General features: G+C 36.4%; 3 protein-coding genes across 5 annotated transcripts; 2 read left to right on the top strand and 1 right to left on the bottom strand.

Moving 5' to 3' along the window:
• The first annotated feature begins 610 nt into the window (after window positions 1-610).
• On the top strand, window positions 611-3,718 carry LOC111804842 (leucine-rich repeat extensin-like protein 3). The gene has a single exon (XM_087128410.1). The coding sequence runs from the start codon at window positions 828-830 to the stop codon at window positions 3,156-3,158; it is 2,331 nt and encodes a 776-aa protein (XP_086984536.1). The 5' UTR covers window positions 611-827; the 3' UTR covers window positions 3,159-3,718.
• Window positions 3,719-12,463: 8,745 nt separating this feature from the next.
• On the top strand, window positions 12,464-20,088 carry LOC111805416 (uncharacterized). 2 transcript variants are annotated; one of them, XM_023690506.2, is made up of 14 exons: window positions 12,464-12,582; window positions 12,664-12,810; window positions 14,321-14,598; window positions 15,097-15,170; window positions 15,290-15,449; window positions 15,526-15,550; window positions 15,696-15,785; window positions 16,171-16,342; window positions 16,436-16,509; window positions 16,957-17,026; window positions 17,314-17,385; window positions 17,478-17,614; window positions 18,769-18,842; window positions 19,822-20,088. In XM_023690506.2, the coding sequence occupies exons 3-14, from the start codon at window positions 14,406-14,408 to the stop codon at window positions 19,881-19,883; spliced, it is 1,203 nt and encodes a 400-aa protein (XP_023546274.2). In that variant the 5' UTR covers window positions 12,464-12,582; window positions 12,664-12,810; window positions 14,321-14,405; the 3' UTR covers window positions 19,884-20,088. The 2 variants fall into 2 exon arrangements, with proteins under 2 accessions (XP_023546274.2, XP_023546275.2); XM_023690507.2 differs by having other exon boundaries at window positions 12,489-12,810.
• A 138-nt stretch (window positions 20,089-20,226) lies between these two features.
• On the bottom strand, window positions 20,227-26,256 carry LOC111805415 (uncharacterized). Of its 2 annotated transcripts, XR_015422918.1 has the most exons (16): window positions 25,921-26,256; window positions 25,491-25,599; window positions 25,185-25,246; window positions 24,944-25,031; window positions 24,758-24,819; window positions 24,557-24,653; window positions 23,953-24,402; window positions 22,727-23,183; window positions 22,536-22,645; window positions 22,276-22,437; window positions 22,062-22,166; window positions 21,891-21,959; window positions 21,385-21,556; window positions 21,258-21,297; window positions 20,663-20,874; window positions 20,227-20,535 (listed from the first exon to the last, which is right to left on the bottom strand). XR_015422918.1 is itself a non-coding variant. In XM_087128414.1 (15 exons), exons 2-15 carry the CDS (start codon window positions 25,587-25,589, stop codon window positions 20,733-20,735), a joined length of 2,115 nt encoding a protein of 704 aa, XP_086984540.1. In that variant the 5' UTR covers window positions 25,590-25,599; window positions 25,921-26,256; the 3' UTR covers window positions 20,227-20,732. The 2 variants fall into 2 exon arrangements, 1 of the variants encoding a protein (XP_086984540.1); XM_087128414.1 differs by having other exon boundaries at window positions 20,227-20,874.
• Between the last annotated feature and the right edge of the window lie 237 nt (window positions 26,257-26,493).

The raw sequence follows: 26,493 nt of genomic DNA, 5'->3' as shown, positions 1-26,493 counted from the left end.
ATGAAAACAATATTGATTTATCATTTCCAATTTGATAAATACATTTAAAAATTAACCCCCTAATTTTCAATGATTTTTTGGTTATATATATATATATATATATATATATAAAAGAATCAGACCTCTATTATTAAGTTAAATAGTTTTTTAGTCAAATAATTTATTAAAATAATGAGGAGTAATGATTGAAATGATTTTTTTATATGAAAAAAATACACCAAAAAAAAAAAACTATGAATTTAGTCCATCAAATTTCGAATTTTATCATTTAAACTTTTAATTTTAGTAAAATCAATCGAGATAACTAATTGTATATATATATAATTTAATATTTAATAAAATTTTAAAGCTGTATTATTCACAAAATTAAAATTTTAAAGAGTAAAATAAAGGGGAAATTTGAAAGAATTTAAGCAAAAGAAATAAAAAAGAGAATAAATTCTAAGAAAGGAAAAAAGGAATAATTTTGAAAATAAATAAATGGAAAAAGAAAAAAGAAAAAAAGAAAAAAAAGAATCTGGTGGGCTTTGAGCTGTAATATAGCTGGCCCTTTTTTCACGTATTATTTCTCCTTCACACACACACACACACACACACACACACACAAAGCTCTGAAATCCCTCTTTATCTTTCTCTCCCACATTTTGAAGCTCAGATCTCAAAGAAACAAGGGATTTCTGAATTTTCCTGCAAAAAAATAAACCCAAAAGAAAAGCAAAATCCGCCATTGTTTTTGAGAAAGGGTTTAGCGAAGGAAGGAAGGAAGGAAGGAAGGAAGAAAGCTGAAGAAAGTGGGAATTTGTGGAATCAGATGTCTCTCATATGAGATGAAGACCCATTCCCATTTCAACATTCATCTTTTCTTCCAAATTTTCCTCTTCTTCGGCACTCTTTTCTGCCTCTCCTCTGCTGTTTCTGACGACCTTCTTCAACTTTCCGGCCATGGCGGCCGAGGCCGCGGCCTCACCGACGCCGAAGCTCACTACATCCGTCAGCGCCAACTTCTTTCCGTCAGAGACGAATTCGGCGACCGTGGTGAAGAAGTCACCGTCGATCCCAAGCTTGTTTTTGAAAACGACAGAATCAGAAATGCTTACATAGCGTTACAAGCTTGGAAGCAAGCGATTCTCTCTGATCCTTTCAATCTCACTCAGAATTGGGTTGGATCTGATGTTTGTAGCTACAATGGGGTTTTCTGTGCTCCGGCGCCGGATAATTCCTCGATCCGTACGGTCGCCGGTATCGACCTCAACCATGGCGACATTGCCGGTTACTTACCGGAGGAGCTTGGTCTTCTTGTGGATCTTGCATTGTTCCATGTAAACTCGAATCGCTTCTGTGGGACTGTTCCTCACAAGTTCAAGAACTTGAAGCGGTTGTTTGAGTTGGATCTGAGCAACAATCGCTTCGCCGGAAAGTTCCCTCGGGTGGTTCTTGAGCTGCCGGAGCTGAAGTTTTTGGATCTGAGATTTAATGAGTTTGAAGGAACTGTCCCCAAGGAGCTTTTCGACAAGGATTTGGACGCCATTTTCATCAACCATAACAGATTCCGGTTTGACTTGCCGGAAAATTTCGGGAACTCGCCGGTTTCGGTTATTGTTCTTGCGAATAACAAATTTCATGGGTGTGTTCCGGGGAGCATTGGGAATATGACGAGATTGAATGAGATTATTCTGATGAATAATGGGTTTCGATCGTGTTTGCCGTCGGAGATTGGGTTTCTGAAGAATCTGACGGTGTTTGATGTGAGTTTTAATGAGTTTTTTGGGAGTTTGCCGGAGACGATCGGCGGAATGGTGAGTTTAGAGCAGCTGAATGTGGCGCATAATTTCTTGTCTGGGAAGATTCCGGAGAGTATCTGTAAATTGCCGAATCTGCAGAACTTCACTTACTCTTACAATTTCTTTACGGGAGAGGCGCCGTCGTGCTTGGCTTTGCCGGATTTTGATGACCGGAGGAACTGTCTACCTGAGCGGCCGGTACAGCGGTCTGAGAGGCAATGTAAGTCGTTCTTGTCTAAGCCTGTGGATTGCAGTTCTTTTGGATGTCCTTCTTATGTTGCTCCCTCGCCACCTGTAACGGTGCCTTCTCCGCCACCTGTTGTTGTTCCGTCGCCTTCGCCACCTGTTCCCACTCCTTCGCCACCTGTTCCCACTCCTTCGCCACCTACTTCCGAATCACATCCCATTTACCGACCACGCCCTCCGCCACCGCCACCTCCATCCCCCTCTCCCCCTCCGCCGCCTGTTTACTCTCCCCCGCCGCCTCCACCATCCCCACCACCGCCCTCACCACCGCCCCCACCACCACCAGTTTATTCTCCACCACCACCAGTTTATTCTCCACCCCCACCTCCCCCGTCTCCCCCTCCGCCTTCACCACCACCGCCGCCCCCACCGGTTTACTCTCCACCCCCGCCTCCACCATCACCACCACCACCGCCCCCACCGGTTTACTCTCCACCCCCGCCTCCACCATCACCACCACCACCATCGCCCCCACCGCCATCACCCTCACCACCTCCACCATCTCCTCCACCGCCTTCTCCTCCCCCACCATCACCGGTGTATTGTGTACGTCCATCACCCCCACCGCCACCACCAAACTCTCCCCCACCTCCTCCTCCCTTGTTCTCACCACCCCCACCTGTTTACTACTACAATTCACCACCACCGCCCAACTCTCCACCTCCGCCGCCATTGTACTCTCCTCCTCCACCTCCCAACTCGCCGCCTCCTCCACCACACTCACCCCCACCGCCAATCTATCCTTACTTATCTCCCCCACCTCCTCCACCTGTCTATTCTCCCCCTCCACCAGTCTATTCACCGCCCCCACCACCGCCGTGTATAGAGCCTCCTCCACCTCCACCGCCACCATGTATTGAGTATCATGAACCCCCACCCCCACCATCACCCTCACCACCTCCGCCCATCCAATACCTTCCTCCGCCGTCTCCTTCACCCCCACCACCACCACCTCCCACCCCAGTTTACCATTCACCTCCACCGCCAGTCTATTACTCTCCCCCACCACCACCATCACCATCTCCACCTCCACCACCTGCATCACCACCACCATCACCTGTATACGAAGGCCCACTCCCACCAATCTATGGAGTTTCGTACGCCTCTCCCCCACCTCCACCCTACTATTGATTCTTTTGAGAAATTTTCCTCCTCTAACCTTACCTCAAACTCAAGCACTGAAGAAGGAGAAATTCACACCATGCCCTCTTTTAAATCTTCTTCAATGCACTAAAAGTTTCCCAATCTCTCCATTATTTTTCCTCCTCTGAGGAAGAATAATATAGACTTTTAAGGATTATATTTATTTCTGCAACTTAAAAGTGGCCATGCCATGTTCTTCTCTCTTACAAACGTCCCTTGTTTACACACACAGAGTTTGAGGTAAGAGGGAAAATCTCTTCTTATTTGTTTGAATTGTTATGGATATTTGAATTTGTGAAATAAATGGCAGAGAAGAGTAGAAGAAGCGCAGAGAATGTTTATGTTTCAGCAAAATAGAACAAAAAAAAAAAAAAAAAAAAAATTGTATGTATAGAGACAATGGGAAAGCAGTAGTTTCTGCTACTGCTGCTGCCTTTCTGGTTTGTGGGGTTTTTTTTTTCTTTTCTTCTTCTTTTTTCATGTTATTTTTCTCTTCATTATACTTTTGTTTTCCAATTAATAGTATAATCATGAACAATTTACTTGTATCAGAGTGTCTGAATTCAGATTATATTACCTTGAATGTTGTTGTTGTTGTTGCTGTCTGTTCATCTTCAGAATCCTCTGCTTTCCTGTTGTGAATCTTTTTCATTAGGCTTCCATCAAACCTCACTGGGTGTCTACCTGTTCATTCATATCCCTGTTCAAGGAGAGTTAGACAAGCAGAGTTCTTTTCAATTCAATCAAATTTACATCAACATCAACCCCTTAACTTCTTTTTTGTTTGATCTAGTAATAATTCTTCCTGTCCATATCAATTTTACTGGTCAATCTAGCAGTTTAAGCCCTCAAGCTTGACTATTCCAGCTTGAAAATTGTCCGAGTTTGTCCAAGTCTGGTTGACGGGTTACATCAAATTATAGATGTCGAGATTTTTTAGTTCAACAATTGCACAGGTGGGTGTAGTAGAATTCATAGTTGGGGCTTAGTCTAAGCATGTTATAGCTCAAGTCCACCACTGGTAGATAAGATCTGCTTTTGTCTACTTGGGGAGAGGTTTCCACACCCTTTTCGTTTCCCTCTCCAATTGATATAGGATCTTACAATTTACTCCCTTAGAGGCTAGTGTCTTTGCTGACACACCACCCATTGTTTCGCTTTGATGCCATTTGTGACGGCCAAGTCCAACACTAGTGACTCATGATATATTGTCATCAGCCTCACGTTTTAAAACATGTCTCTTTGTCTCTTTGGGAGAGTTCTGCACCTTTGTAAAGAATCTCCTCTCTAACCAATATGTAACAGACTAAAACGGACAATATCTATTAGCGATGAGCTTAAGACTGTTACAAAGGCCGTCGATGAGCTTAAGACTGTTACAAAGGCCGTCGATGAGCTTAAGACTGTTACAAAGGCCGTTGTTTGAGAATTAGGCCGTTGTTTTCCCAATGCATCAAAAGCTTTTGGGGGGAAAAAATTATAATGGTGTACTTTTTCCCCCTTTTGTCATCTTCCAGAGTTCTGAAAAATTTTGGTCCCACACACGAATCGGTAGCCTAGCAGGGAACTTTTTCATCCAAAACGCATCATTTTTACGCCCCTTGATTGGTGCAATTTTGTCTGCTTTTTCAACTTTCTTTTGAGAATTGGATAGATAGAGAAAGAAGTTACCTTATTTTTACTGAGAGGAAAGTGACGTACACGCCAAATCTCTTCATTTTCCATGCCTAGTCTGTAGACTCCACTCAATGCTGCCCACGCAGGTCCACCTTAATCCACAAAATTCATTCAGTAATTTCGTCGAACACCTTCCGAGCACAAGGAATCTGTTAAAAATCTGATCATCCACCCTATAACTACTGCACTACCTGATGAATTCACATAGAAAAATCGCCTGCCCGCACAGATAAATCAACCAAACTCTGTCGGTCATTTCGTCGAACACCTTCCGAGCACTACAAAAAAAATGAAAACTAATTCACTGCAAGATTAGTTTAGATTCTGAAGCAGGCTCTATCAAAAAAGCGAGAATCGTTTTCCATGGCCCTACGATTCTCTGCAACTTGAATTGAATCCAGAATCCACCATGAGAGGATCCGACAGATCTGAGAAATTAACTGCCGCACGCCCCTCCTTTAGTTTATCAAGTCTTGGGTCTCGTCGTTTTCACTGCCCAGACTGAGAAAATTGAATTTCTGCATCGTTTCGTATGCCATAAGGCAAAAGTTTACTGTATTATAGATTCCTCTCACGAATTGGTTTCTTCTCAAATTCATTGCCTTTGCCCTCCATTTTCAGACCTTGTGTGCTTCTTCAAGCATAAAAGGACGATCCACTTTATGAGATATTAAAATCTTACAAACGAATTCCTGCTCAAGAAAATGCAATAAATATTATTATTACTATTTTTTAATTTTATAAGTGAATTAATTATTGTTATTTCTAGCTATTTGAGTGATAATATTATAATTAAATAGAATCAAAATTACGGGTAAATGTATGAATTAATAGAGTTTAAATTGATAGAATTATTATTTTTAATTTTTAATCTGATGATTGATCGTAGTTGTGGGCATAAATTAATTTATGCGAGGCTGGTGTATAGCTTAGTCAACTGTTATACCTCGTAAAGTTGTATTTGGTGTATTTGGTAAATGACATATAAAGTAAATTGTCATAAACAGTAAATAGCTGTGTATAATAGTCAGTAAATAGCTGTGTATAATAGTTATATACGGCAGATGTTTATATCTGGTGAAGCTATATATATATATTTCTATATTATCTATATTCTCTCTTATTTATATATCAGTAGTCATTGATACAAAACTTTTAGTCCATATTCTCCTTCCATTTTCTCTACTCTGTTCTGTGTTTATCTAGATCGAGTGTGCGTTGTTGTGCGATCCTAACATCATTACCAATATTATTATTGTAATTATATATAATATTAAATTTTCAAATTCTCAAAAAAAAAAAAAAAATCTGGACCTATTGTTTAATGACTTGGATAATTTTATATGTTTGAACTTGATAATTAAATAATTTGATTGATAATATCATTACATTTTTATTATGAATTTAAAAGGAGGTTTGTTTGAGAATTAACTATTTAAATAAAAAAAATTAATGTAAATTTAACTATTTAATTTAATTGATTTGAAATATTTTCACATTTTTCAAATAATCATTTTAAATATATTGATTAAAAAGAGATTAATTATTGCCATTATTAATGCTTGGCAACTACTCTATAGTTATCATTCATTATTAAACTATATAATATATATGTTTCATGAACATCATTATTATTGGTTTTAAAATGTTATAAATTTTGAATTTGTGTAATAAATCTCTGATATTTTTTTTATTTTTTTTTCATTTAAAATTCAAATAATTTATAAAAATGGACAAAAAAAATAATGTTATTACCACCAAAAGAAAAAGGTATGATTTAAATGCAAATGGGACCTCCATGAATGAGTGCTTCACATGGGCTGTTAGCTCTTTCGGCCTCACTCACTTTGGTGGTTGGTTGACTTTTCATCCCTAATAACTTTCATTTAATCACTTTTTCCCCCCTTAAAAATAAATCCAATTTAACGTAATTAGATTTTTACCTCCCCTTAATCGAGGCTCGACTCATTTCCGTTTGGAGTCTTAGTCATTTTTTACTATGCCTTCGAGGAGCCTCCTTTTGGAGTCCTTTGTTTGACATTTGAGAATTCTATTGACATGACTAAGTTTAGGGCATGACTCTCATACCATGTTAGACGAACACAGCTCTCCACAATGATACGATATTGTCCACTTTGAGCATAAGCTCTCATGGATTTGCTTTGGGCTTCCCCAAAAGGCCTCATACCAATGAAGATAGTATTCCTATATACAGCCGATGTGGACTTTTCTACACCTACCCTCGAACAAAGTACGCATCCCCTTAATCGAGGCTCGACTCCTTTCCTTTTGGAGTCTTAGTCATTTTTTACTATGCCTTCGAGGAGCCTCCTTTTGGAGTTCTTTGTTCAACATTTGAAGATTTTATTGACATGACTAAGTTTAGGGCATGACTCTGATACCATGTTAGACGAACACGACTCTCCACAATTATATGATATTGTCCACTTTGAGCATAAGCTCTCGTGACTTTGTTTTGAGCTTCCCCAAAAGGCCTCATACCAATGGAGATAGTATTCCTAGATTATAAACCCACGATTATTCCCTAAATTAGCCGATGTGGACTTTTCTACACCTCCCCTCAAACAAAGTACTCCTCCCCTTAATCGAGGCTCGACTCCTTTCCTTTTGGAGTCTTAGTCATTTTTTACTATGCTTTCGAGGAGCCTCCTTTAGGAGTCCTTTGTTCGAAATTTGAGGATTCTATTGACATGACTAAGTTTAGGGCATGACTCTCATACCATGTTAGACGAACGCAGCTCTCCACAATGATATGATATTGTCCACTTTAAGCATAAGCTCTCATGGCTTTGCTTTGGGCTTCCCGTATTCCTAGACTATAAACCCATGATCATTCTCTAAATTAGCCGATGCGGACTTTTCTTTTCATCCAACAAAGTTAAATCTATTTTTCATGACTATGTAGTTAATCGGGATCGGTCGTGAGTTGATATTTAGCTGACTAAAGGAAATTATAAGCATTTATTATTAATTTTATTTAATTATTCATGGGCCTAAAGTTGTTAGGGGAACAAAGGAGCCGTCCAATTAATATTATATGGTTTCATGGGATCAAAATAATTGAGCAGTTGTGAACTACTAATCTTTTGATGTACTTTATAATATCTTAGTTGCACTTCTTCCTTTTCAAAATTATGTGAATGTTTTTAAGATATCAGACAACTTGGGCACTACCATTTTAGCCAATGAATCTATACCCCATGGTCTAATTTTGTTGCTCAAAATCTTGACGAGTACGGGACCGAAGGGTTTAATGAACGTATCCTTGAAAATATTGTCGATTTGAACGTGTCGATAAAGTTGGTGAGGATATATTTAATTATTGGTAAGGACTCGTTTTTTGTCTCGAGACACTTACCTACTTGTGCACGGTTGCATTAATGTTCAACAGAATCTAAGTTGTATACCGACACATTAAGGTCTCGAGGATCATGCATTGACTCTTATTTACTTTTTTTTTTGTCCTAATTTATAAAATATTTATAGAATTTTTTACCGGTAGAAATTAATTAAACAAAGCGATTAGAATTATTTTAAATATAATATTTTAATTTAGAATGTTAAAAAAATCACAACTCAATAGGTTAAATTTTTTTTAGTTACTTTTAAAAATAACTAAAATATTGTAAAACTTCAATATTAAATATTCACAAATTTCATACATCACTTACAAACATCAAATATACAAACATCAAATATTTTTAATCTTTGTAACACATCAAATATTTTTAATCCTCGTAATAATCTTAAATGCAGACATAGACGGGCCGTATCAAAAAACTTTGGGCTTTTGATGCGGATATGGGCTTTGACCTAAAACTCAAAATGGCCCAATTCCAAGCCCAAATCATTCCCTAGGATTTTTCTTGAATTCCTATATTTTTACGGGTTTTGATTCAAGTTCATCTCGAGTACATGGGTGCGTTGGATTAGTGTGAGTTTGGGTGTTAACGAGAAAGATGCATAGGTTGGACTATGGGCGCCCAATTGTATAAAATCCCGAGCATGCGCGTGCCATACAGGCCCTCAATCCAAAAGGTTGCCCACATGCTCCCGCGCGCCCCTCCCCCACATACCCGCGCACCCCCTCGTACTCCCTCGATGTGGAGCTAGGACTAATAGATCGACTCGTAATCAGCTTCTTATATTAGGATAATGTTAGAATTAAAATAATTTAAAAATAAAAGACCAATTTAATCTCTCTTGTAAAAAAATAAATAAAAAGTCAAAAGATAGAATGAAGAGCAGGCGAAGAACCTTGGGATTGAAATGGAGATCACCAGCTCTAATGTCGGCCACCCAGGACGACAATCAGATCGGAACAGTCCGACAATTGCATAAGAAAATGGAAAAAAAAAATAAATAAATAAATAAAAAGAAAAAATGTCTGACAATATGTACAAATATTTGATTATATGTTGTGTTCATGATTGATTGTTTGTTCCAAAGTTGAGTTGTCTCCCACTTACTTTTCTGCTTAACATGTTTTAATTTCCACAATCTCATACGTTTTTCATTATTAAAAATTCAATTAATCTTTATTTTATACTCACAAATTCCAACATACTTTAATGATGTAATAATAGCTACGTTATTGAGAACATCGAGTTAGGGGTGTACACCTAACCTGAGAATCCGAGAATCCAACCAGACCCAATCCGAACTATAAGGGTTTGATTGGATTAGATTGAGTTTCGAGTTGGGTTGGGTCAAATTTTTTTTAACTAAGGTTCAAGTTCAAAATGCAAATGATTGGATCAACTCGACCCAATTCGAGAACCTTAAAAGGAGAGGAACGAAGAAGAAACTAGGACCAAGCCCAGTACCCACGCAGGACAAAGCCTGAAGCCTGTTTGTCGTATGGCGTCTGCAACTATGCATCATTTGCACGGTAATTGTTCTCGCTTGTGCATCATTTGATGAATCCACCTACCTTCTCTCTCCGCTCTTTGATCATGAGTCCAAGATTTTGTCTCTCAGTCTCGGACTTTCAAATGGTAGGCGATGATTAAGTATACCTAGTTTGACCCTGAAAGGTAGTTAGATAAAGATTTTTTTTTAATTTAAACTTTCATCGGGATTTTTCCATTAGAATGACCTGTTGAACTTGTGTTCGTGTAGTACTTTAGTGTCGTTAAAAGTCAAAGCTTATGGTCTCTCTTACATCAAGGCAACCATCTCTCGATGTTTAAGCTCGATGATTTCTAATCTCACTGAGACAACCTTCGAGAGACCAGTTCTCGCTTTCAACAACATTAATGGTTCAAAAAGATAGAAAAGTGAAAGAAAAAAACAAAACTAAACATTCTAAATATATTTAAAAGTATGGGTCGAATAGCAAGCACGTGCTTGCACGTGCCCAATAAATTGTGGGAGCAAATATTAAATAATAAAAAGATAAACGGTCATAGTCAAATAAAAGAAATTAGTCAGCAAAAAAAAAAAAGATTCCTTAGTTTTATTTTCTTGTCTTTTTCTCTCTTTGACCACTCAATTAACCCACAAATGGAAAGCCACGAGAATTAAGGGTTAAATTATAAATTTAATGTATGAACTTTAAAATTTATATATTTTTTAATTTTAATTTTGTTTCATTAATAAATAAAAATGTATATGACCTAATTCTAAATAAAATATGAAATATATAAATTATTTACATAAAAGAGACGTTGCTATTAGTAATATATATTTTCTATTTGTGAAATATTGTTATCATTTTAAAAAAAAATTACATTTAATATTATTTCAATGTAATCAACCTTCAATCACGCCTACACGTGGAAGAGGGACACACATACAAGGAAGACAGGAAGACTTGTTACAATATAGGAAACTTGAGTATTAGATGATTAGGAGAGATGATCCCTAGGACGAGAAGAAATTGAATCCATACACTCGATCCATTGCTTCTACCCCTCCCTGATGCAGCCAGCCCGAGACTCAGACTTGGATTTCAGCCACTGTAGTTCAGATGCAGCCTGACGAGTGAGTGAAGGTTGGGAGTGGGCTGCTTGGGGACGATCTAAAACGATCCCACATTTCAGAAAGAACTGGACAATGGGAAGCCTTTGTTGAGTAATGGGAAGTAAGCTAGTCCCCGAAAAAGCCTTGACAGCTATAAGAAATAGTTGTGGCTCAAAATCAGCTATTCCTAGGTTTTCAGTAACGTGGCTAGTCATTGATCACTCAGCTCACTAGAAATTAGAGTACACAAGTGTGACAACCATCCGTGCCCACGGTAGCGTATACTGATGGAAGCACTATAGTCCCTTGTTCAAAAGACTAATATTAGGTGTCATGATCGTACTTTTCACACCGTGTGACGTTATAATCTTGACAAAGCTCACGACAAGCCTTTTAATAGATCGTGTAGAGACCTGATAGTGATAGAGCTGAGATTGTCCTCGATTGAGACCATCACATGAAATGTCTCAAATACCCTTATATAGAAAAAGCCATTTTCTTTTCGAGCATTATTGACTCTTTTTTTGTCTTCTTAATAATATTTCACCACTTTTGACAACAACACCACTATTTCCCTTTTCAATCTTTCAATTATTGCTTAGAAACGTTATTATTGTGTTTAATTAACTTAGCTTTGGGTCCAACATTCATCCACTACCTTTGCTTGCCAAAGTAACTTAGGGTTTCGGTCTCGGGTTTCCATCGAAATTAAATAATTTCGTCATCGTTCAAAATTATTTCAATATTTTAATATGAACAATCATCAATTTTATCGACGAGTCACCCAAGATCTGTGAAAATGATGATTTTATGCTTAAAATCCTCTTACTACAGGACGCTTACCTAGCCAACATTTAGATCCGGCTCTACTCAAACTTTTCTGGTTTACCCCAGCATTCCCCACTTGTCTGACTGTTGCTGAGCAATTTTGTGATATCAAACGGACCTCTCGAGAAGGTAATTTTAATGTGACCGATTTTCCTTATTTTGCAATCAGTTTCGCTTCCTATTGGTGCTGCTGGGAAATCTGCACAGATAGGATCACATACTTGGTCACCCGATGCTATAGAGGGGTCCACTCCAGTATCCGCTTTGATTCATGCAACTACTATGGTAACAGTTGGCGTTTTCATGATAGCAAGGTGCTCCCCTTTATTTTAATACCCACCTACGGCTTTGATTGTTATTACTTCTGTTGGAGCTGCGCGTGAACGATTTCTTCTCAAATTACGAAAAATCACAAAATTTGTTCCTTGTCATTTTTAAAAAGTAGTTCTCGTTTTAATTTCATATTTCAAAGAATTAAGATTGAAAAATTAATTTGTGGAGTGCGACTTTTTTTTAATAATAAATATCAAAAAAGAAATTAATAAGAAAATTATAAAAATGAAAAAATTGAAAGTTTAGAGTTTAATTAGATAAGAATTTAAATCTATATTAATTAATTTTTAAAATTTTAAAATTTTAAAATTTTAAAATTTATGAGAGGAGAGCCCTTAACATAAATTTAAAAGGCTAGGGACCAATAGGCAATTTCAAAAGTTGAAAGGACCAAATAGGCAATTTCAAAAGTTGAGGAAGAAAATAAACTCAAAGTATAAATTCACGAAGCACTATAAGCCGCTTTTTCGGTTTAAAGCTGAAATTTAGTTCAGAAGGTGGGACGTCACGAGGAGGGAGAGGGCGAAGCGAAAACAGAAGCTTACGGCGGGAAAAAGAAACAGAGCAAAGAACCGCAAAGCAAACCTCCGTAAAAGCAATCTCTCTCTCTTTCTCTCTCTCTCTCATTCTTCATAATTCAACTTCTAAAAGGCTTTAAACAAATTTTCAGATTCTCTCTCTGCTTCCTTTCTTCGTTCCGGAGAGATTTTATGCAGAATTTTTGCGGAGGAAGGAGGCGGAAGATAGACCTTCTGCACTGACATTTTCAATCTCTTCAATCTTCTGATCTCGACTTCGGTAACTGACTCCGTTGCAGGTATGTATGTTCTTCATCTTTTTCCTCCAGCATTTTCTTCTTCTTCTTCTTCTTCTTCTTCTTCGGATAGTTCGTTTAATTGTTTAAGCTTTGTTTTCTGATGAGGTAACTGCTGATTATTATATGCTTGATAACTGTGCGCTCTGAAATGTGTCCTCGGATTGAGTGTGAATTTGTTGTGGTGATGGATCGTTTTAGTTTATATGCTCGATAAATGTTTGTTCTGAACTGTGTAATAGGATTGAGTGCGAAATTGTTGTGGTGATGGATCGTTTTAGTTTATATGCTTTGTAACTGTTCGCTGTATTCGGATTGAGTGCGAATGTGTTGCGGTGATGGATCGTTTTAGTTGATATGTTTTGTTACTGTTCGCTCTTAAATGTGTATTCGGATTGACTGCAAATGTTTTGTGGTGTTGGATCGTTTTAGTATTTGCAATTGAAATTTTGGTATCTGAATCGTGTATTTGAAATGGAATCGGAACTAATTCTTACCGATGCTGCATTTCTTCGTCAAGTTGGTTTCCTCTGTGAGAAGTTTAGTTATTCTCCTTTCTTTCTTTACTCTCCGTTGCCGGCCAACGAAAAGGTTCTTCGGTAGATATTTCTTCCTATCCTATTTAGTCGTCCTTCCTGTTCAGTCTGAATAAAGAAAAAGGTTCTAAGGCGATCGGATCTATGTTTATCACAATCAGATAACGATGTACGGTCACAGTTCGTAAGAAGTTCTTATCCTGAAAAATGTTAAGATCGCCTTTCCGGAGACTAATTTGATCGAGATATATATTTGAAGTAAAGCAATGGCATCGGTAGGGAAACCGAGGAACCAAGAATCATTTTGCTTCAAATTTGGTCTTCTGCGGTGCCTGCTTTTCCATGCCTGTACAGTACTGCGTTGAGAAACTTGCCTTGAATCCTAGAGCCGAGCCCACACAGATGCAATTACCCAGCTGACAGTTAAAGTATTCATGCTCATTTTATTGTAGCCTTAATTTAAGTTCAATCCGGGGGTATAATCGTCAGAGAAGGAGTTAGGTAGAAGTTATTCCCCTGCAGCGGACTTACACTCCAAGAAATAGTCTCTTTTGTATCCATTGTCCAAACTTGATGATGATTGTCGCACGTATCCCGACGAACCAGCTTTTCTGGAATATGGAGTTGAAATTTCGGGTTTCTGGCTGATCGCAGAAAGGCGCATGTGACATTTATTTATTAATTAATTTCTTTTTAGATAGAAGTCTGGCAGCGGCACAGGATCGCTGTTGAAACTTGAAATTAAATCATACCATCTAACATGTCTTTGATGGTGTTGATTTGATCCATCACAAACTGAATAGATTTAACATGACAGATCTCGAGAACGAAAAAGGATATAAGGCACGCAGTAATAAGTTAATTTCATAACTTCATATTCCAGATCTCAAACTGTAATTTTCAATTTTTCAACCACTCACAATTTTAGTTTCTACGTTTAGTATTGTGATTCCTTGAACTCTTTGTAATTGCTCCAGGGGAGATAAGCAAGCAGGGCTGAAACCCAGTTTGATTACACTATTCAACGAGAAATGGACGAAATGTAGCCTGCCTTAAGTAGACATGGAGACTAGCAGCGGAGGAAGCTCCGATGAGGGTCGCCGCATATTCAAGGTTGATACATGGTGTAGCCAATTTCGCAATGGGTCCAATCCTTGGATGGCAAGATATATTTATGCTCTAATGTTTCTAATTGCTAATTTGTTGGCTTGGGCTGTCCGGGATTATGGCCGTGGCGCCTTGACGGAGATGGAAAGTAAGACTTCTTCCTTCCCAACCATTTATTGATTATTAAACTCAGATATGTGTTCACGTCTTTCTGACTGATACTACTATTTCCATTGTTTTCTGTTCAGCCCAACCGACTCTGCTTTATATTGTTTAAATGCAGCTTCATGTCCACAATGAAACATATATCTTTCAGATATCATTTAATGCCATTTTCATCTATTGAACATGTTTAAAAGTAACTAAGGAGGGAAAGGATCGTTTGTTTGATTGCTATCCTTAGTAGTACTGATTCTAATTATCACTGCTCTTGCCTTATTCTTTGTGAAACTAATGTTATGTACTTTAGTTTTCTGCATATTATTTTCATTTATAGACATATATTCGAAGCGTTGGAAAAAGAAACTCTTAATAGTTAGCCTGTGGACTAGATTCTCGGCAATGCATTGCATTTCAAAATTTTATACATGCCATTATCTTCTACAACTAATTGTTGAAATCTAACACGTGTTGAGAATGGACATAGGATTAAAAGGATGTCACGGGGCGCGTGATTGTCTAGGTGCTGAAGGTGTTCTTCGTGTAAGCTTGGGTTGCTTTGTATCCTACATATATTTGAAGTCGTTACAGAATATCGACTTCACTGAGTCAGCTCTATCTTTGAGTTATAATTTAATTTCAAGATAAGGTCAATATCTAGTCCTTAACGTCAATTTTAGATATTTTATTTCACCATGTTTCTTTCTACGACTGGCACTTCAAAGATGCGAGAACGCAGAAGTACTTGGCATTCCGGATGGTGGTCTGCGAAGATTATCTTGTGGATTGCCTTCACAATCATTCCCTTTGTGCTTCCTGCCACCGTTATTCGGCTATATGGTCAGTCCTCCCCACCCTTTCCCCCCAAAAAACGAGTTTAAATTAACCTAAAAAATTCTGATGCCTATTTTTGCAGGGGACGTTGCACATTTTGGAGCCGGGTACTTCCTTTTTCGTCGATGTACATTACTTCAAAGTTTACCCAACCTTTCAAATTTTGTTTCAGAAGCTGGTGTAATAGATTTTGAATTTAACAAGTAGATTTCAATTGTTTGAAATGACGTTTAATATATTTACCATTTTCAGGGTCTTCCTCCTGATTCAGCTTGTAAGCGTGATAAGCTTTATAACATGGTTGAATGATTGTTGTCAGTCCGACAAGGCTGCAGACAGATGGTAAGCTACGCTACCTCATTCATTGTAAAAAGAAAATTACAGTTATGACTTTGCTCTGAAGTACTCAACAATTTGGAGTACTTTTTGCAGGTCTGAATTGTTTTTTACAGGAAAAAATGAACATGTCTATATATATTCAAATAAAAGAAGAATCTTGAAAATTTTAATTGAAGATACTATACGACAGTCAAATTTAATTCTTGACATTTTGACAAATTTTTGGGGGGCATAATTTCGTTTTTATGCCCCTATCACTTGGAAAGCACAGCGACATCAGTTGCTTCTTATAGCCTGAACTGATGTTTGTGTTTTTATAACCAAGACTGGTCTATTGAAGATTCAGTGAATATGAGAAATGGTATAGATGACATTACTTTTCTTGCAGTCAAATACACATCATGTTACTTGCAACAATGGCATATGTCATCTGTTTAGTGGGGATCATTTCGATGTACATTTGGTATGTGCCTCAGCCGACTTGTCTTCTCAATATCTTTTTCATTACGTGGACATTGGTATTACTCCAACTCATGACCAGTGTTTCTCTCCATCCAAAAGTAAGTTCTAATTTCGATTTTACACATCCATTCTCAGACTTCTCTTTAACCGAATGATTTGATGTATGACTGCTAACACTAAGACCACAACAGGTGAATGCTGGCATCTTGACTCCGGGTCTGATGGGGCTCTATATAGTATTTATCTGCTGGTGTGCCATTCGGAGGTATGATGATCTTCTTTTATCCCCATCTCTCAATGTCATCATAAGGGTCAATTTAGTAGTTATGTATGTATTCAATAATTTATGGATAGAGATTCGAATATCTAATCTTTAGGACATAAGTACTTCAATCGAATTATCCTCCGATTAATACCTAAATGAAACTCAAGGAGTTTGAAATAATTAGAAGTAGATAGAGATTCAAATGTGTAACAATTGAGTTGAACTATGCTCTAATTATTGAATTTGAGTTTGAAATAATGAGTAAAGATTCAAACATTTTGTCAAATGTATAATAGTTGAGCTGAACTATGCTCTGATCAATCTAAGCTTTAAGTTTGAAATAATTTTTTATAATGGTTTTAGGAATTTGCTTTAAGTTTGAAATAATTTTTTATAATGGTTTTAGGAATTTTGAGAGTGCTTCTAACTTGGAGAATTAACTTGCAGTGAACCAGGAGGAGGTAAATGTATCAGAAACGCAGAGACTTCAACCAAAACCGATTGGCTTACCATTATAGTAAGACTTTTCATTTTCCTTCAATCAATTTCTAGCTCTGAAATACATTCCTAAGGAAGCAATAATAGCCCTATAAGAATCTGTTTGTAAATTACTTCCAAAAATACCTTAGTTTTCCAAGATTTAATTCTATGTTTGATTTGGTATAAAAGTTTGTACTAAAACTCAATAGACAGAAAATTAAGTCCAAATAACATAAATATATTTTTGTTTTTCTATTTTTGTGATATGATTCTATTTTTCTCCACCTCTTACACAAGTTTCAACAATCATAACGCGTGTGACAGAGCTTTATCGTTGCTGTACTCGCAATGGTTATAGCAACATTCTCCACCGGAATAGACTCCAAATGCTTCCAGGTGCGTTCTCCACTCTTAATAAAGCTTTATTTCATCATCATCATCATCATTCCCTCCATGAAAAAGGAAAAGTTAATTGATAAAAGCTGCAGTTCAGGAAGGATGACAATCAGGACGAAGAAGATGATGTCCCTTATGGCTATGGTTTTTTCCACTTGGTTTTCGCCACCGGAGCAATGTACTTTGCAATGCTTTTGATTGGTTGGAATACGCATCATCCCATTCGAAAGTACGTCTCCCCCACTTCACAACTTTTTTTTTTTTTGTCCATTAATTCATGGATTTTTTTTTTTATATATAATATATAATTTAAGCTATATATATAGGTGGAATGAAATTTTAGGTCATTTTAGATAATTTCCATACATGTTTTAAGTTCTAGTTTCTATCTAAAATCTAAAATTTTATTGGATTTCTATTTTAATTTTAAAACATTTATAAAAAGCCTACTTAAGAAAAAAAAAATACTATTTTCAATTATATAATTGAGTAAACAAAAGATTTCTCATTTTTTAACCTCCCTGAAAAAATGAATTTCATATTTATCCGCTCAAAATATTAGGAAATTCTAATAATTGTTTTTGATAAAAAAAAATGTTTATTTTTATTTAAATATATATTTTTTAGTGATAATTTTTTTTAATAAATTTACCTTACATTATTCAATTATTTATATAATAATAAATTTTTATAATAAAAAAAATATATTATTTAAATAATAAAAACTATAAACTTATTTCTACCCGATTTTTTAGGAGTAATTTATAGTTTAAAAAGGGTATAGATATTTTTTAACAGATTTTTTTTTTTTTTTAATTTATCATATATTTTAATAACATGTCTTGGGAAGAAAAAAATAATCCTAGTTTTTGTAGAGGATTATTGAGAATGAATACTTAGTTAATTTAGTGGAAGATCATGAATTTATAGCTGAGGATCGTAATTCCTAACCGTTTCAAGAAATGATTTTGAGAATGGTGGTTCTTAACCGTTTCAAACACATGAAAATTAGCAATAAACTTCTACAAAATCCACTAGCAAAAGTCACCTCTTCATCTTTCGATGCTATTATGACAAAGGCCGACTTAATGGCAACCAAATCTTGCTGCTTTTAGAACACAAGCAGTTCACTTGACGAATCCGAATTCATTAAGTTCCATGTCTTTATCTTTGTTTGCACTATTAATAACCAAGCTTTTAGATGCCACTAAGTGTTGTCTCTTTGCTCCTTGTGACTTCAGAATCCACCAAATATTTTTTCTTTAAATAGTTAATACACTCGTCGACTCAGATTCCAACTAGCCCATTAAACTTATGACTGACCTTATGTTAAAGAATAAGTTGGGTTTGATTTGGTTTGATGATCAGTTTTGAACCCTGCAGGTGGACAATTGATGTCGGGTGGACAAGCACTTGGGTTAGGATTGTTAATGAATGGCTTGCTGTCTGTGTTTACTGTAAGTTTCTTTTCTGATGCCCTTTGTGGTTTTTGCGTTTCGTTTTTTAAAATTGTCTTTTTCTTTTGAAAACCATGTTTTTGTTTGTTAATCTATGTTTTTAAATTTTGAAATTTGCTTTTTCAAAACTAAAATAGCAGGTCATTATTTTAAAAAAAAAAAAAAAAAAAAAACTATTTTTCAAAAAAAAAAAAAAATTGAAGCTCTAGTTTTCAAAATTGACTTAAAGATCTATTGTTCAAAACACTTACTAAAGGTTTATTTTACAATTCACTATTTCTCCCCAACATATCTTTATGTCTATCTTTCTATTTTACTCATTTTGCAATTTTACTTTCAAAAAAATGTTTGATTTTCTCTGTTTTTTGTTTTCGACATTGTAAAATCTAATTTTCGGGAAAAGAAAATGATTGCCTATATTTTCTTATTAAAAAATGTTAGAATGCTATTTTTCAACGATGCCTAATTTCAAGAAAAATTGAAAATCTCTTTTCAAATTTTTACAATTCTCTTATGATAGTACGCATTTTTCTTTTATAATAAAATAAGAAAAATACACATTTTATTTTTATAATAAAATTATCTTTTCATAGTTGTATTTCTAATTTTTACAACTCAAATAACTGAATTTTCCTTGTAAGAAAAATACATATTTTATTTTTATAATAAAATTATCCTTTCATAGTTGTATAAAAAAACAGAAAAAGGGAAATTTCTAATACATAACATTCTTGATCTATTTTTCAAAAACTGAAAACTTAAAAGGTAGTTTTTATCAAATGAGTTTGGTATAACAAAATAGAAAACCAGAAAAGCTTAAAACAAAGAAAAAAAAAGGAGAAAAAAAAACCCTTCCGTTTTCTAGTCTGGTTTTGAAATCTATATTTATAAAAAATACATTTAAAAACTGAAAGCCATTTTGAAATCTATTTTGAAACACCCCGAAGAAGCTGTGAATAAATTATTTTTGTTCTTGTAGTATGGATGCTGGTGGCTCCAGTGATATGGAAGAACAGGCAGATGGTAGTTGGAGCTGTTTGATGATATGACAAAACCGACCCTCAAAAACATTTTCACCATCTCCATTCAAATTCCTTGCCCACAAAATTCAAAATACATCTAATTTCCAAAAACCCCTATTTTTTTATTTTGTTTTGATGAATGGAGAAAGGAGTTAAAAATATATATGTATTTGTAGTCCTCTAAACATTAACCTCATTTTGTAAATATATAGTAGTTTATTAAACCTTATTATAAAATCAGAAGATTCTAGAATATAAATAAAAGTAAATAAAATTAGCGTAGAAAAATGTATATAAGAAAATTAATCAAATATACTAAAAAACATTTTCTGAAATGGTTGAGGTAAGAGAGAGATCATACATGAATTTCAACAGATGAACCGTCGCTGCAAAGCCTGCAATTTGATCCGTGTCTGCTACAACAGCTTATATATCATAAACTCACAACAATGAACAAATTATGTAATTAACAAAATAAAATAAAATAAAATAAAATAAAATAAAAAAACAAATAACCCGATCGAAAGAAACTCTTACTAACACCTAAAATTACCATCGTAGCCTAGAGAAATAGTGTGGGCCTCTCCATTGATGCAAATCTGGGTTGAACTTAAGCCTCCTATATTTTCTGACTCCTCTCTCTTTCTTTCTTCCTTAAGATCGATCTCCCCCTTCGGACATCAAACAAAATGTACAGTGCCAATAAAGATAATTTTGACTCTCTTTTATCTCACTGATTAACAGAACATATATATATATATATATATATATATATGACAAGAGCATTGCAATGAATACCAAAACTTTTTTCACCGAGGGATTTGTTGGCGACCAATTTAGACAATGCCAGGGCTAGTCCATTCTGCCACTAGCCAAATGGGTTACCTCCGGTGGTGGATGAGAAAGGGTTCGGAGTAGAGGGTGTTGAGAATCTAACAGCTGTCTGCTGGCCCATATCGGTGTACATATGAGCGGATCCCTCCTGACCGTAGTTGCCAAGTCCAGGATGCCTGAAACATATGGCAAAAACTCATTTGGTATTTGCAAGTCCAGTCCCACTCGATAACTATTTGGTTTTTTGGTTTAGAAAATCGTGCTTATTTTCGCCCAATTTCGTTACCATAGTTTTTGCCTTTCCTAAGAAAACATTCAACTTAAATTCCAAAAACAAAAACATGTTTTTAAAAACTATGTTTAGGTTTCAAAACTAAAAGCGGATATGATACCAAAACAAAGAATATTCATAGGTGGAAGTATTGTTTATTAGCTTAATTTTCAAACATCAAAAAACAAAAAATCAAATGGTTACCAAACAGGATGTAAAGTATTTTTATCATGCAATAGATTTTCCTTTCCAGTATGCATAAATTATGAAAAGAAAACAGCAAATTACCTATAAGGTTGGGCTACTTGCTGTCCCATATAAGGCGGCCCTAAGATATCAAAGCAGAATTTTAGAACATCAACCATTGTAGATGTTAAATGCGTGCAACATGCTAAAAAGGACGAGATCATTTTACCTGAAGGCATTGTAGATGGATGTGGCGCCTGGGGAGGGAACTGCGGCTGCAGTAAGTTAGATGGTGGCTGGTGTGGCATCCATGTTGATGTGGGATGATTACCGTAGCCGGGAGTAGTTGTTAAATTTGATGCAGGTTGCCCAGGATTTGGCAATGGTGCCATGGAAGGAAACTGCATAAAAAGTGAATGCAGGGGTCCGTGTAAATTGTTGAAGAAAATAAAGAACAAGATGCATACTTTAATATGGATTTGATACTAAATTAACAAGTGAATAAACCAAGAAAAATCTAGCATACTTCAATTTATTAACTAATAAAAATTAAAGTTAACAGAAGCAAGTATGGAAGTTCAACAAAACAGTAGGCATGAATTTAAGGTACTAGAATTTTAAAGTGTGAATTCATGCACAAGGAGCAGATCAATATTCTAACCCAGTTGTGACAAGATTACACAGCCAACTTTATAAATTAAAAAAGGCCAAATGTAAAAATTAACATCAACATACCTGAGATTGTTCGGGGCTGAGATCAAATGGATTTGTAGATGTTGAAGATTGTGGAAAACTTGGGACGGGCTGTAAAAGTGTATGAAGTTTAGAGACACAAATGTTCGTGGATATCGTTATGAAAATACCCAAAAGGAAAAAACCAAACTCAAGAGTAGGCAGAAAGAATACCGTTGCAGAATTATACGGCATTGCATATACCATGTGGTGTGGCGGAACAGTATGCCACCCTGGAACTGGTGCAGGGTAGGATGAGTAATTAAACGCAAAAAGATCCTGCAGATGATTGGAAACTTGTCAGTTGTAATAAAATGCAAGAAGATGAACACAAGCCAAAGATAATTACTTAATGGGACACCAAAGATAAGGGGAGAAAAGTAATTACAGCTGGCAATTCTTTTCTCCCGCTTGGCTTTACTTCGGGTGCAGAAGTTTGTGGTACACCAGAAGCTATAGCCTGCGGAGGGGTCGAAAAATCTTGCGGTGTGTGTGCTGCTGGATTACTTGGAGGTCCTTGGGAGTTAACGGAGAGTGAAGGATTCCATGGCTACAAGAAACCACCAGAAGAAATAAGACGAATAAAGTTTGTTTTAAACAAAATACCATCGAAAAATAGAAAGGCAAGCAAGTCTTCAACAAACGAACCATGTGATTGATGGATCTGTCGATTGATGGTGGAAACTGTTGACCCACAGACTGAGAATTACCACCAGGAAATAAAGAATGTGTCTGTGGCTGCATATTAGACCATTGCCCTGCACCAGAAAATATGAAAAGCATTTTTAGCAATATGGACTAATAACATAAGTATAATTAAGGGCCAGCTGCTGAAGCACCTGATGGAGGAAATGTTGACAAGCCAGCCCCTGGTGCAACTGAAGGTGCTCCGCCAGCAAAGGGAAGAGGCATATGAATGTTCCCTCCTGATCCAAAAGAGGGAGAAAAACCAGTTGGTAACATTGTCATGTTGCCTACCGGTGCAGTCGGTACAGCACCAGTAGCAGCATGTGATCCTGAAACTGACAATTGGGAAAGTACAGACTCTAATGTGCCAACATTAGCAGGAGCAGGAGGTGCCTGAGGGGCAACATCAAATGAGGCCCAATTGTTGTCGCTTTTAGAGTTCGCTGTGTGTGTTACAGATTGTGGAGCAGAACTTTGTGGTGGCTGTGGAACTGCTGAAGTAATAGGTTCAGGCTCTGCATCAAAATCAATTAAACTTCCAGAAGGTTCCAATTTAGTTTCAACGACATTCTCACTGATGGACCCTAAGCTACTGGAAGAAGCGGTTCTCTGAAATTTAAATAATAAATGGTGTCAGTTCACATACAATTTACTCCAGAAACAATGGAAGAGAACAATAGTAAACGCAATGGAAAATAATAATTACTAACAATCACTAAAAGATGGAATGGCAGTTGATGTGTTAACATCCACTGGTTCACAAGTAGCATGTTACAAAAGCTCGCAACAAATAGCACAATATTATGAGGGAATGGCAAAAAGGAGAGGCAGAGCAAGGCACAGATCAAAATCCTGAAATTGATAATGAGGATCCATAGTTGCTGCATGTGAAGGTTTCTCACGTGAAAACCCTATCATGTGATGATATATATAAATCAATTTCACAAGAGGAGCTAACTAAAACTAGTTCCATGGGAATTGAGTACTGAGCATAAATATCTAAATCATTCCACCTACTCTTATAATATGGTAAACTTAAATCTCCCACATATTATCATATTACAACCTGGTAATATTTGTTACAATGAAGTCCAAAACGTCTAATAGGTAGATATATAAACTTTACACCAGTCATAGAAAAGGCTCTCACTGAGACAACAAGAAACAGACTAAATGAGATCAATATTAAACCCAGCAGCTCAAATAAATGGACAGATACCAGTCCTCAGAAGGATGAAAGGTTATGACAATGGAATTAATGGAAAATATCATGCAGATAAACATAAATAAAAGGGGAAAGGGTAATATGATAAGAATATCAATCTGAAACATATATATAATTGCAATGAATATAAAAGTTTGTGAAAGAAAATCTCACCTGCTTATGCACCGAGCTATCAGCAACCTTGCTAGTACCACTACTTTTTGGTGGTTCAATTACACGTAGTGGGGATATGTTCTCCCCCAAAATATCCCTAACAGGTCGCACCATGGGGGGACTGGAAGCATCCAGGTCATTTGGTCGCTCAGGTGACCTGCCTCCAATTTTTGAATCTCCATCAGATAATCTTCCATCTTCTACTTTTTTACCATTTCCAAACCTATCTTCTCGACGCCAATCACTTACAACCTCAGGACGAGCAGGACTTCTCCTAAAATCACCAAACTGCCGATTATCATGATCAGACCCTGGACTTCTTCTCTCATCAAAGTTTCTTCCCCCAGGACTAGACTTTTCATTGTAACGGCGGTCTTCATATGGTGGGCTTCTAGAACCACCTTGATATGTATCTGTTCTCCTGGCTTCATAAAAGTCCTCTTTCTCACCCTGTATAAGATCACAGAGGAATTCTATTAAGATCACTTTGTGTGTAGAATCATAATAAAATAATAAAATCCAAACAATCAAGTGATAAAAGTTACTGCGTTCAACTTCAGATATATCTCAGAGAAATTAGAAAAGAAGGTTTGAGGCATCTCACCGATTTCCCCCTAGGTGGCTTGTCAAAATTTTTGTCGCCACTATATCTTCTGTCCACATAAACATGCTTGATAAAGTCTCTGAGTCTCATAACGTTACTGGAAGGAAAAGTTTCTCTCAGAACGACATCCATTTGGACTAACATAATGGTATAGCATTAAAAATAATAAAGATAATGATAAAAACAGTAAAATAAAATGACCTGCTGTCAGGAAAAGAATGACGTTGTGGATCCAACTCTTTAAAGTAAATTTCCTTTGCACGCTTTGAAATTGAAAATAGAAAAAAAAAAAAAAAAAAAAAAGGAAATATAAGAAAATCATGATTCTTAACAGTGTAAAGGTGAATCTCTGAGAAATGAAAGTATCCATCCATGTGCAGCATGTACCTGATTTCCTCCTTCTTGAAGAGCGCTAACTTCTTGAGAAGTAAATTTGGCCATTGATACTGATTTTACTCGGTGTGTGAACTCGCGGCTATTTTAGTCAAATCAAATAAGTTTTTATCAATTAAATGAACAAGATATAAGAAAGTATCTCCATAAGACTAATGAAATATATGACCATTGATTTGCGTGTCTTTGGAAAAATCGAAAATACAAGAACCAAACATAAGAAAGATGCACTTACTGTATTCCACTACAGGTTGTGCAAACAAACGTCCAGAAAGTGGTGCAGACGTACTGTGGTCCCTGCAAGTGTTTCAATAAAATTGATTGAATCTCACGTGAAAATTACAACCAAAGGTCTTGTGACTTCTAAATGATCATTCTAACTTCTTTTCGTGGAACTAAGATCTCAAAGAAGCTAAATCGAGAGCAGGCCAAAAGAACGACTGGAATTTCAATACAGCAAAACGAATATTTAACTTCATATAGTGAAGCTACGTGATATCTAGCTCGAGAAAACACTGAGAGAAAGGTAGTAATAGTGTACCAGGCTGTTGCAGTTGATGCACCGGCGATTCTCCTGCAGTTTCAGAAGACCGCGAATAATCCGTTCGTTCTTCTCATCCTCCTTCACTCGATTCGCCATATGTGTCAACCTACATCAATTGAGATCAATGTTAGCCAAAACAAACAGCAATAAACACCAAACAGAAGAGCTCAAATGGCCAAAATCACTGCATGACCTATAAGTTTCACGAAACATATATATAAAACGTGAATACAACGTCTTATCCAGTGTTCATTTCAAGAGCAGTAAATTCAAAAACAAACTTACAGAAATTCAAATACATAACTGGAGAAGTCAACAATCAACGATTTCAAATATACATTCCTTTTTTAGCAATCAAACAAAACCTCAATTTAACAACCACCAGTCCAACAATCAAAACAGCGGATCTGAAAAGATAAAACCTCACCTCAGTTGAAGAACTCGAGTAGAATCAGAAATAATAACGTCCGTAGAACCCTAGGCAAGTAGAAGATTGAAACGAAAACCGAAACGAACAGAAATCAGCAGACAACCACGATTACTTCTTCTTGTTCAGCAGCCTTTCAAGCTGACCATAAAACTCAATCGATCCACCAACAGCTGATGAACAAAGTAAGAACGAAAACGGAGAGAGAGAGAGAGAGAGAGAGAGAGAGAGAGAGAGAGAGAGAGAGAGAGTTGCAGGTCCTTTTTCTTCAGTATCGGTATCTACGGCCAGCTAAGAGCTGAAAGAAAACTGCTCCTGCTTTTGCCTAAAAAACTTAAGAGAGATGGAAGAAGAAACGGAGGAGAGAGAAAGGGAATGGATCTGGGGTATGTTACGCTGTTCTCGGGTGTAGAGTAATTATCTTGTTCCTACGTTTCTCGCGCGCGCGCGCCCGACTTTTCCATGGCATTGGACTGTTAGTCTTTATCCTTTGTCGAAATTGGTGTGACAGTCAAATCGAAATGGATACTGTCGTCTAATTATTTGCCCTCTATTTTTCCTATAATTACCATT

This window comes from Cucurbita pepo, chromosome 11 (assembly GCF_057944985.1).
Source record: "Cucurbita pepo subsp. pepo isolate OVF chromosome 11, ASM5794498v1, whole genome shotgun sequence".
Taxonomy (NCBI): Eukaryota; Viridiplantae; Streptophyta; class Magnoliopsida; order Cucurbitales; family Cucurbitaceae; genus Cucurbita; species Cucurbita pepo.
This window is presented reverse-complemented; position numbering and strand designations above follow the sequence as displayed.